General features: G+C 48.3%; 1 protein-coding gene across 1 annotated transcript; it reads left to right on the forward strand.

Annotated features, from left to right (window-relative positions):
- The first annotated feature begins 1,004 nt into the window (after positions 1–1,004).
- LOC125523488 (histone H3.3) lies at positions 1,005–1,678 on the forward strand. The gene has a single exon (XM_048688523.2). The coding sequence runs from the start codon at positions 1,118–1,120 to the stop codon at positions 1,526–1,528; it is 411 nt and encodes a 136-aa protein (XP_048544480.1). The 5' UTR covers positions 1,005–1,117; the 3' UTR covers positions 1,529–1,678.
- The last annotated feature ends 10,737 nt before the right edge of the window (positions 1,679–12,415 follow it).

Genomic DNA, 12,415 nt, shown 5'->3' on the forward strand with positions numbered 1-12,415 from the left:
AAATGTCTTTGACAATGTAGTGCGAAAAAATTCTTACAAATTAAACAACCCATACAACAAAAATTTGTAAGGATTTTCATACTGCGAATTCTTTAGAAAGTCTTTGAAGCAAAGAGGCCGTGAGCGGTGAGCCTGTGCCTATGGCATTAAGGGCATCACGAGCAATTCCCTAAACCCCTCCCCTTGAGTGTGTTCAAGGGCTCTTTTAATAATTTTATTGAGTTTTACGGGTGTTCGGTTGTAGCAATTCCCCTGTAAACCTCTTTCCAAAACTAAGACTGACATATGTGTCCTACCTGTCAGTGGATCACACACGCTCCCCCCTTCCCCCCCCCCCCCCCCCTCACGCGCGTGTATGGAAGACTACGGCGACCGATGAAGCTTCGACGGCTGCCTACATGCGGCGGTGAGCCGGCGGTAGTACAGTAGGCGACGATTGGCCATGTAGCAGCGATGGTGGCAGCGCGGATGTCCGGCCGTCATTTGCGGCGACGCATTGACGTTGCATGAGTGGAAAAAATATATGGAGAGAAGCAACGCTTCTTCTATTTGAGGGGTGATGCGTGTTTTTTTGAAGAGATTCAACTTTTTTAGGGTTAGAGAAACTGCTGGATCAGTTTTTTGCCTCAATTTTTCTTATACATGTATTTTTTTAAACAGGATCATATATGTATTTTTTCGACGTGATATGTGTATTTTTTAATATACTGGAGATGTTTTAATAATGAAACATCGTTGAAATAAGAAGTCAACTGACTCGGTCGATGAACTCACGAGACCCCAGCCATATGTATCGCCAGGTCACCGATCCGCACCTCGTCCGGGATCTCGCACCAATCAGCGCCGAGCACGCGGATCGTGTGCTTCCTCCCCGCAACCTCCAGCCGTTAGATCCAATCAATCACCCAAACGCAATCCGAGACCCTCTCCCCCACGATCGGAAGAAACCGCCTGGGCCACGCTTCGCTTGCCCACACCCGTCACCTATAAATCCCCACCCCACTTCCCCTCTTCTTCCCTCACTACAGAATCCGTCGCCTTCCGCTTTAAGTTCCCCAACCCGCAGCGCGCGCAAGCAGAAGCCCAGTTCGAATTCCCGGCGGCGGAGGAGAGACCGATGGCGCGTACGAAGCAGACGGCCCGGAAGTCGACCGGCGGCAAGGCGCCCCGCAAGCAGCTGGCCACCAAGGCGGCGAGGAAGTCGGCGCCGACCACGGGCGGCGTGAAGAAGCCCCACCGCTACAGGCCCGGGACCGTGGCGCTGCGTGAGATCCGCAAGTACCAGAAGAGCACGGAGCTGCTCATCCGCAAGCTGCCGTTCCAGCGCCTGGTGCGGGAGATCGCCCAGGACTTCAAGACGGACCTCCGGTTCCAGAGCCACGCCGTGCTGGCGCTCCAGGAGGCCGCCGAGGCGTACCTCGTCGGGCTCTTCGAGGACACCAACCTCTGCGCCATCCACGCCAAGCGCGTCACCATCATGCCCAAGGACATCCAGCTCGCCCGCCGCATCCGCGGGGAGCGCGCATAGATTGCCCAAGGAAAAGCAATGTAGAGCTGTCCGTTCGTCGCCTCTGGTTTCAGATCGTGTTAGCAATAGGCAAGAGGCGACTTTTATTTTGTTGTAGAAAAAACTCTGGTTGGCTACATTGTTACAATGACTCGTTTCTTATTTCGTCTATATTGTTGGTTTGTGCTAAAATGCAAACAAATGCCTCATTGTTTCCGAGTAATTCTGAAATTTCACCGTTTTGTTCCTTAGAACCTGATGAAATTTGCTGCTGCGCTGTATGCATTTCTTGTGGCCTTGTCTTGCTACAGCGGTGAAAATTAATTTCATGATGTATCTTACAATATTGATTTCATATTATGAATCTTGATTTTTTTATAAACTTGAAAACTTAATCAAAATTTGACTTTGACCAAATCTTGTACAGACTAAAAAACATAGGAAGTACGTTTTGATTATGAATATACACATTAAATGTGTAATTTGCATATTAATTTAAATTGTTTTAGCCTTAATCATATGGATTGCAAGAAAGAAAATTAGGGGATTGTAGTTTCTCTAGGTGACCTTGCGCAAATTTGGTTGATTTTCTGGAGCAGTTTTGATAACGTTCACTTCAATAATAGCACTAATAATTTACCTATTAGAGAAACATGGGGATTTTATTTAGTTGGACAACAAAGTCACAATAAGTCAGATCGTGTTAGCTAGCGTAAACACGCAATGAGCGCCTTTTATTTCGTTGTAAAATTAATCCTTGTTGGTTACCATAGTTACAATGAGTCATCTGCTTATTCTTCTGTATGATTGGTTTTGGCTAAATCGAGAAAGATGAAACCAAGCGAGCTAGCTGGCTCCTTAGAGTTTAGCAACTCTGGGCCGTCGGATTGTTTACTTGATGCAATTTGGACCGTCCGATCTCGCCCTCGGACAATTTCGGTCGTCGGATTAAAACTGAGGCCGTTGCAATAAACAGTGTGCGCACAGGTCGTGCCATCGCGCGTAAATAGCATGCCCCGCGGTGGGCATTTTGGTCATTTCATGCACCGGGGTATAAAAGGCGACGGTTCGTGTGGAGATGACCTAGCCGGCTCCTTTCCTTCTCGCGCTGCCTCTTCCCGCACTCGCGCCTCGCATCTCTCCCCCTCCAAACCCTAGGCCCGCGCCCGCCGGCTGCCGCCGCCGCCCGGTCGCTGCCACAGTCGCCCTTCCAGGCCTCCATCCCGCATGTGCGCCGCCGCCGGCGCCCCCTCTCCTCTTCCTCCCGCCCGCGCCTTCCCGCCCCGCTGCCGCCCAGGGCCATCCCCACACTGCCGTCGACTCCTATTGGAAGCGCGATACGGAGGCCGCCTCCGCTCCCACGTCCTCTTTCTTCCTCTCCTCCCCACGGGTCGACGACGGCAAGGACGAAAGCCGCCGCTGCTCCTCTTCGCCTCCCTCCTCCTCCTGGCCGTCCCTTGTGCTAGCCACTCGCGACCATGAAGGGCGGCGGAGCCATCAGTACCGGCGGCCGTGAGTTAAAGCAGGGCAGAGTGGAGGAGAGGAAGGAGAGCGCAACAGCGTGGGCTCGCCGGCCGGCTGGGCCCCATGGCCGCGTCCTTCTTCTTCCACTCCGTCGCGAGAGACCTCGATGTGATGCCAAGGTCCACCAGCCCTCTTCTCCTCTCTCTGGCTTCCTTGCTTCGATTATATCCATATTCACTCGAGGCTGCCGTTTTGTTTCTTTTCCTCAGGCAGCTGCACAGAAGGGAGAAGCACAGGCGTTGCCGGGGTTGTGGATAGCCGCATCGAGCGGTGTTGGCATGGGGAGCACCCGAGCAGGCGCGGCAGCGCGGATGGACCTCGAGGCGGGCACGGAGCTGGCGTGCTCCTCGACGTGCCCCAGCACACCGTCCTCGGCGTCGACACCCATGTACGTCACCGTCGTGCCTCGCACTGGCCGCCACGCCACTGGTGGTTACACCCTGTCTATCTCGCCATGCTTTGCTTTGATTTGATTGATTCGAGAGATTGACTGCTGCTTCAGGTGTTCTCAGTCGGCCCTAGGTTCACAGGGATCAAGATAGTGCCCCCAGGCCCGCGTTTCCTCCACTATTGCTCCCCCAGCTGGTAGGAAACATTTCTTACCAATAATACGGGCAACCCTTTAATTGATTTTAGATGCATAAGTGCTTCTAGCATCTCTGAAATTTTTAGCTGCTGTACATCATCTGCTAGGCAAGTATCAGTGATTTCGGTGAGAACACACTAGAGTCTAGATACTAAGCAAAACCGATGTATGCCTGTATTTACAAGTTGATCTGGGAGTAGTGAAAGTGCTAGTGATCGACTAGAGGGGGGGGTGTGAATAGGCGATTTTTATGGAAGTCTTCTAAACAGGGAAGTTTTGAAGACAAACGATAGAAGTAAACCTATTACCACGCAGCGGAAGGTAGACTACACTAGGCAAACCTTAGCCAGGTAATCAACGAAGTGAAAGCACGATGACTAATAGCAGCTAGGCAGTAGGGATCAGGTAGGAAGATATTGTGAAGCCAATCAGAACAAGCAGTCACTCAGTGAAGACAAAAGATAATGCAATCACGCAATGACTTCACAAGGACCAACAGTAAGTAAAAGGAAGGGAAGGATGAAACCAGTGACTCGTTGAAGACAATGATTTGTTGGACCAGTTCCAGTTGCTGTGACAACTGTACGTCTGGTTAGGGTGGCTAGGTATTTAAACCTGAGGACACACAGTCCCGGACACCCAGTCCTGAACACGCAGCTCAGAACCCTTAGTCCTCACCGTATTCCCCTTGAGCAAAGGTCACGCAGACCTCGCCCAATCACTCTGGTAAGTCTTCAAGGTAGACTCCCAAACCTTCACAGACTTCGTTCACCGGCAATCCACAATGACTCTTGGATGCTCAGAACGCGACGCCTAACCGGCTGGAGGATTCACAGTCCTCAAGTGTAATAAGTCTTCAGATCACACAGACAAGAAGACTTAAGTGATGCCTAACACTCTTTGACTCTGGGTTGTTAGGACTTTATCCTCGCAAGGAATTCTCTCTCAAAGGCTTCGAGGTGGGTTGCTCTCAAACAACAACAACTGTACTTTAACTCTAAGCAGCCAACCGTTTATGGTTGTAGGGGGTGGGCTATTTATAGCCACTAGGCAACCCGACCTGATTTGTCCGAAATGACCCTGGGTCACTAAGGAACTGACACGTGTTCCAACGGTCAGATTTTAAACACACACGGCAACTTTACTTGGGCTACAAGCAAAGCTGACTTGTCCAACTCTGGACAAGATTCGCTCTCATAGTCTTCACTCGAAGACATACGATTTTGGTTAAGCATCACTTCAGTCATTCTGACTGGTTCTCTTGGACCCCACTTAACAGTATGGTGGTTCCTATGACTCAACAAAGAAGAAAAAGAACTACGAAAGATCTAAGTCTTCGAGCTCCATAGTCTTCATGCGATGTCTTACTCTTGTCATAGTCTTCAATGTGAATATCTTCACATACCACCTTTGACTTCAATGTCTTCATACATTTTTAGGGGTCATCTCTGGTAGGAAAACCGAATCAATGAGGGACTTCTACCTGTGTTATCCTGCAATTCTCACAAACACATTAGTCCCTCAACTAGGTTTGTCGTCAATACTCCAAAACCAACTAGGGGTGGCACTAGATGCACTTACAATCTCCCCCTTTTTGGTGATTGATGACAAGCTGGTTGAAGTTTTCAACGGGGAATATAATATGTGAAATTGTAAAGGATAAGGAATTGTCTTCATAAGTTGTAAGGGCTCCCCCTGAAGATGTGCATATAAGTAATTTGCTTTTGGAATGCAAATGCACATGGCAGGTTGTACTTGTGGAGATCCTCTTCAACTTATGATGACAATTCATCATGCATGAAAAGTATGTGAAGATAATGACATGCATAATGGAAAATGAACGTCTGCAAAATGATCTAAGTGCGGAATTTATCGTCGCACATGCGGAATTTATCATCGCATCACAAAGTAGCAAACGAGTAGCAGACGACCATCGAGTTTAAGTGTTACAACTCAAAGAACCAAATGTATCAAAACGAGATCTGTAAACACTAGGCAAAACATAAAGTAACCGCCCATATGGACCCGCTTGAAGACTATCACACTCATATGCTTCTCCCCCTTTTGTCAGTAAGGACCAAAAAGGTTTGAAGACATAGATCATCTACTCGTTCCCATGAGGAGTAGGTGAAGTAGCAAGGTCGTTGGTGTTGTTAGGCGGTGCAGACGAGCTCGGGGCAGTGTCGACGCGTGCTGAAGGTGGGGGCGGTGAAGTAGCATCGTCTTCGTCCTCGATCACTCTGGCATTCACAGTTGCCGCAGAGGAAGAGAACTCAAAGTCTTCAAGTGAGTGAGTTCGTCGCAGCACAGCCCTTTGGGGAGGTGTGGAGTCAAACTTGAAACGTTCAGAGAAGCCATCCTCTTGAAGATCATCCTCAGAGCACATAAGCATCATCCCTTTCCATGTACGCCGACAAGTTTCATGGGCAACAAAGGCATTCTTGGTGGCAAGGTTGCGAATGCGGTTGACATCCACCAAGAGGCTGTGCATTTGGCGCTTCAGCCAGTCATGATGCCTATCCTGTTTCTGATGAAGAGCAACCAAAAGCTCTCGGTCATTGAGAACACGAGATCGCTTCTTGGGCCGTTGGGCAATAGTGCTTTCAGTGGCTTCAGTGAGGGCACGATGAGGTGCGCGTGTAGTGCCAGCCAGAGGATAAACACGAGTGACTGCTTCAACTCCGTCAATGTTCTGAGATAAACTTTGATGCTCCGCATTCTGAAGACTAAGAGGCTCCTTAGCAGGCTCTGGATAGAGGGCTTCAACGGACATATCCACGTCAGGCATAAAGATCCGATGATTGCGAGCAGAGGGCTGATATGAGATAGCTGAGTGGAGTTTGATCAGCCTCATTATCCATGGAGCGTAGAACTTCAAGCCAAAGAGATCAGATCCCGAAGCAGCAAGTTGGTGGATGAAGAAGTCTTGTGCATTGAAGCATTTGCCGTGAAGAATATAGAAGACCAAAGTCTTCATTGCACCTTCCAGCTTTGCATATGGGGAATGTATTTTGATGGGCCAGAGAGTTCGCCTTAAAATGTGATAGATGGTCCTTGGCAGATACTCCAGGTCTTCAACAAGGAACTCCTTAGGATATGCAGCGTCTTGTGGCAAAGGCTTCATCATACTGAGCATCTGACTCATGTTTGGTTCAGGCTTCTGAAATATGCTCTCCATAGCTTCACTGTGAAGTTGACATCCAGGTTCATAGAGATCTCCAGGAGTGGGCAGACCAGTGAGCTCAATGATATCAAAGGCTTTGGCTTCGTGATGAACATTTCCTGTCATCCACTCAAGGACCCAAGTCTTCGGATCTCTGTTGTAACCACGTATGTGAAGTGTGGCATAAAATTGGAGCAGCAACTCTTCGTTCCAGTGCTCTTGGTCGGTGACGAAAGGCAATAATCCAACCTCTTTGAAGCAGTCCAGAGCTTCTTTCAAGCAGGGCAGACCAGCTATTGCTTCGGTGTCAAGACGCATATGTGGGAAGATGCGACCTTGATTGTATAGAATGCAGGAGTAATAGCTTCGCTGCGTATAGCTCCAGAACCGATCAAAAGATATTCGTTCCCTTGAGTAGGGGTTCTTGGAGCTATTGAAGAAGGTGTTGTCTGCTTTGAAGCTGTTGACATTGAATGATCCAGGTGCTGATGCAGGACCTGGAAACCTGGGCAACCTTGGCATTGGCTTCTCTACCTGAGGCCTATGCTCAATGTGATAGTCAAACTGAGGACCAGCAACAGGTGCAGGAACAGAAGTAGTAGCATCATTGGCTTCACTGACTTCTGGTTCTTGGGTTGGTGTAGGCTCCACATTTGCTTCAGCCATGACAGCGTCACTGGCTTCACTGGTGTTGGTGGTGGCAGCCTCAAGATTTTCTACCTCCACTTGATGAGCTGGAGGGTCGGGCACAGACACATTCTCCTCGAGAACAGCTTCGTCAGTAGTTGGGGGAGTGGGGACACGTTCTTCTTCTTGGGTGTCATCGGCTGATGCAGCCGGAATGTCTTCAGCAGTTTTAGCTTCAGATTCGGAGACTGGAGGCCTTGGTCCTTTGCGAAGCCTGCGTAACGCTGGCGACGCCTTTGGAGATGGAGTTGGATGGGCCTCAAAGTCACCTTCTTCTTCTTGCCGGGATGGTGTGACTTGTTGTTGTGGGTGATCAGCCCATGATGCATCCTGAGCAATTGGCGTCAGAGGATGACCAATGCTGATGAGTTCGCTGTGCGTAAGCACACGCGATGATACCTGTTGGTGCTCGATCTGAGGAAGAACTGCATCATCTTCAACATGGTCATGGTGACCAATGTCTTCAGCAGCGGTGGGATCAGCTGCTGGAATGTCTTCAGCTTCATGAGCCTCTGTGAAAGCAGGCTCATGGACAGTCAGTTGGCGCTCTTGATGTTCGGCGGCAGGGCGAACCATGGAGATAGGTTCAACAATTAAGGGCTCCGTGGGAGCAGCCCGTTCCTTCTTGGTCTTCTGCTTCTTCTTGGAGGGAGCAGCAGCAGAGGCTTCAGGATGTTTCCTCTTTCTGGCTTCAGCCTCAGCAGTCCTCGTCTTCTTCAGTTCTGAAGCGGTAGACCTGACTTTTGGCTTCGAGCCAGTCATGCTGGTTGGGAAGACAATGGGATATGCTTCCTGCCTTGGTGCGTCGGGTTCGGCCATAGCGGGCTTCTTCTTCTGCTGCTTTGCAGCCATCCTGGGGTCGATGCCAGGATGCCCAAGGGCCTTGCGCTTCTCAGCCTCATTGTAGGCTTGCACACACTTGTCAGCCAGGCTCTTCATGCGCTCACGAGAACCTTGAGCTTCTTCACGCTTCTTGAGAAAGGCTTCTTTGAGCTCATGCAACATGATCTTGAAGTTCATGACCTCTTACACGCTGAGCTTGGCCATATGCTTCTTGAACTGAGCTTTCTCAAAGTCAATCTTCTGCTTCAGTTCAACGATGCGCTGGGCTATAGCTAACTCTGAAGCAATGGCGCCATGGAAGGCAACATTGAGGCCAATGGGAAGTTGCAGATCTTCAAAGCTGAGGTTGGGCGTGTCAAACCACTCATCGATGAAGTCGTGGATGATTGCCACGTCAAAGAGAGGCAAATTGTTGAAGATTTCTTCTTCTTCTTTGCTCTTGATCAGTTGCTCAAGAGCGTCATCTGCAAGATCTTCATCACTGGACAGATCAATGGCATCGTTACGCAGAATAGCCGCAGCAGTCAGTTCTTAGCTGGTGTGTGGCAGAGGCATCTTGACTTTCTGGGGCTTGGAGATGTGTGACAGATCTTCAGACTGCACACTATCTTCAGGAGGTGCAGTAGCCAGTGGCTTCGCCCGTGAGATTTTTGGTGCTGAGGCAGGCTTTGAAGCTTTAGGCTGCTTCAGTTTCTTTGACTCCGGCGCTGCAGGCGCTTCATCTGATTCAGCGTCATCTGCAGGCTCATCCATGACTGTCCCTTGAACCACGATATGAGTGATGAGACCTTCCAGGTTGTAGAAGGGCCCAACAAGATTGGGTTCAGCTTCGCGGGTCCCATCGGCATGAGGAGCAGAGGGACCAGGGTTGAAGTCTAATCCCAAAGACTTCTTGTTCTGCTTCGCCGAATTCTGGGCAAACTGGAAGTTGCACTTGAGCAGATTGTCGTCACGACACCATAGCAGTGACGATGGGTCAGCATCCGCAGGCTGTGGTCCACGGACCATGCAGGGATAAAAGCCTTGTTCAATGGCTTCATCTCTGGACCTGGGTTGAAGATTTTTGTATAGGATGTCTCCCCATGGTCGCTTGATGGCATTCTTTTCAGCATATTCCTTTGTCACAAATCTGTACTTGAACTACTGTTCTGCCCAATATCGTCGAATCCATTGGATTCGTGTCTTGCGCTGATTGTAATCCTCTTCTGGATCTGTCTTGTACATTTCTGAGAGGTCATCGGGCAGATCTCTTGATGTCTCACCTCGACGCTTTCTGCCACCCTTCCTTGCTGATTTCTCTGCAGCCATGAACTTTAAACTGAATGGCTTCAATACGTTCAAAGGCTTCAAGGGCTTTCGCTTACTGGACAAACAGGAACTGGCTTCGGGAGAATTTATGTGATGCTGTAAGAATTCTGCAAATAAATGCAGACTATGAGAACCAAGGGATTCTCCCACGGACATGTACCTGTGACAGCATTAATGTGCGAGGGAAGGGGAAGAGGTCATATGCATTCTCAGAAGATTTTGAAGATAAATTAGTTTAGAAGACATTGACCTCATCGTGCGAAGACATTTACTCATAGATAAGGAGTTGGTTCCAGATTTGTACGAGTCCACAGATCAGTACAAGTGAGGAATCTAACTACTTTGTAAAGTATAAGTGAACATACTAGGCATAATATGAGATGCAGTATGAAGTGGATCCAACTTGTGTGAACAGAAACTGCTTGTGGTAGAAAGTGATGAATCAATAGGATCAAAGAGGCCGTAAAAAGGGAGTTCTATTTACCACACAAGAAACTGCTAGACGGAGTGGAAGAGGAGGCCGAGCAGTTTGATCGTCCGTGCCCTAACTTGGCGACGGAGGACACCTATGGCGACGGCGGAGAAGACGATGTCCGCGGTCGGCGTGAAGACGGCGTCGGAGAGGTTGCGGCAGCTAAGCGCTTCGTCGCCGGCGTCGTCGAGGGCTAGCGGTGGCGCTAGGGTTCGTGCGAGAGTGGAAGAAAGGATAATGACTGAGGTGAGGCGTGTATTTATAGGGACAGGGACGGCTCAGTGTTATTACACAGGTGCCCCTGGCGATTCACATCTGAGGAACACGTGGCCATCATGCAGCATATCAGAGGTTGTTCCATGTTCCCATGCACGCCTGGATTGTCGGGTGGTCGTTCCCACTTCTCCGGGTTTCAGGTGAAGGAATTAGCATTGAAAACGGACTTAATGTTTGTCTCTGTATCTTCCGCTGACAAGGATGCAGAGAAGACATTCGACAGTTTCAATAGAATGCATATGATTTGGAGAGATAGAGTTTGAGATAGAAAGCATAGAGAGGTTAGGGTCCGATCACATTCACTTAGTTCAAAAGATTCAACAAGAAGACATAGCTATAAGTGAATGCTGTAGAGGATGGAACACTAGTATATATATATATATATATATATATATATATGGTCAACATACTGAAGATAATCATGAAGACATGTTGAGATTGAAGTCAAACCAAATGTGAAGACATAGCAAATGTAATGCCATGAGTGAAATACTTCAAACAGAACATTTGGTGGTGGCGTTACCCACCGTATAGGAAGTATTAGACCCGGACACGGCGCACAATTATCATGGCGCTCCGAAGTCAAATTCCTCATTAATGTATTCACACTTAGAATGTATGTCTTCATTGATTGAAGATATACTTTACTTCGTGTGTTGCACATCTAAGTCATCAATACGCATAAGTGTTAGGATGTGTGCCTGATCACAGGACATTTGAGGATTCCAAGATATTTAGCTCACACCGTAACTTGCAAAATCTCTTCTCATCCAAGGGCTTGGTGAAGATATCTGCCAATTGCTCTTCAGTGTTGACGTGTATAATATCAATATCTTCCTTCACAACATCATCTCTGAGAAAGTGATGACGGATCTCAATGTGCTTTGTCTTCGAGTGCTGAACTGGGTTGTTGGCAATCTTGATGGCGCTTTCGTTGTCGCAGTAGAGTGGTACTTGCTTTAGATGAATGCCATAGTCTTTGAGTGTTTGCTTCATTCACAGAAGCCGAGCGCAGTAAGATCCAGCAGCAATGTATTCAGATTCAGCAGTGGAGAGAGATACATAGTTCTGCTTCTTTGAAGACCAACATACAAGTGATCGTCCCAGAAAATGACATGTGACTGATGTAGAATTGCGATCCACCTTGTCACCAGCATAATCAGCATCCGAGAATCCAACCAGATCAAACTCCGAACCCTTTGGATACCATAATCCTAGAGTTGGGGTGTAAGCCAAATATCGAAGAATTCGCTTCACATCTAAGTGATGCGATTCCTTTGGTGCCGCTTGGAATCGAGCACACATGCAAACACTAAGCATAATATCTGGCCTAGATGCACATAGATAAAGTAAAGAACCAATCATGGAGCGGTATACCTTTTGATCGAACTCTTTACCATTGTCGTCGGGACCCAGATGATGTTTGGCTGGCATTGGCGTCGTGAAGCCTTTGCAGTCTTGCATACCGAACTTCTTCAAGAAATCTTTGAGATACTTCTCTTGAGATATAAAGATGCCGTTGCGTTGCTGTCGTATTTGAAGACCAAGGAAGAACTTCAGCTCTCCCATCATGGACATCTGATATTGCTCTTGCATCATATATCCAAACTCTTCACTGTATTTCTGATTGGTGCAGCCGAAGATAATGTCATCCACATATATTTGGCACACAAACAGTTCACCATCATATGTCTTCGTGAAGAGAGTGGGGTCGAGGGAACCAGGTGTGAAGCCTTTGCTCTTCAGGAAGTATTTGAGTGTGTCATACCAAGCCCGAGGGGCTTGTTTGAGGCCATACAATGCCTTGTTGAGCTTGTATACCATGTCAGGATGTTTTGGATCTTCAAAGCCAGGCGGTTGTGCAACATACACTTCTTCTTCAATCTTGCCATTGAAAAAAGCGCTCTTCACATCCATTTGATATAGAAGTATGTTATGATGATTTGCATAGGCCAGCAGTATGCGTATGGCTCCAAGTCGAGCCACAGGAGCAAATGTTTCATCGAAGTTAATCCCTTCAACTTGAGTATATCCTTGAGCAACGAGATG

The sequence above is a fragment of the Triticum urartu genome, chromosome 7A (assembly GCF_056163025.1).
Source record: "Triticum urartu cultivar PI428250 chromosome 7A, HENAU_Tu73, whole genome shotgun sequence".
Classification (NCBI taxonomy): Eukaryota; Viridiplantae; Streptophyta; class Magnoliopsida; order Poales; family Poaceae; genus Triticum; species Triticum urartu.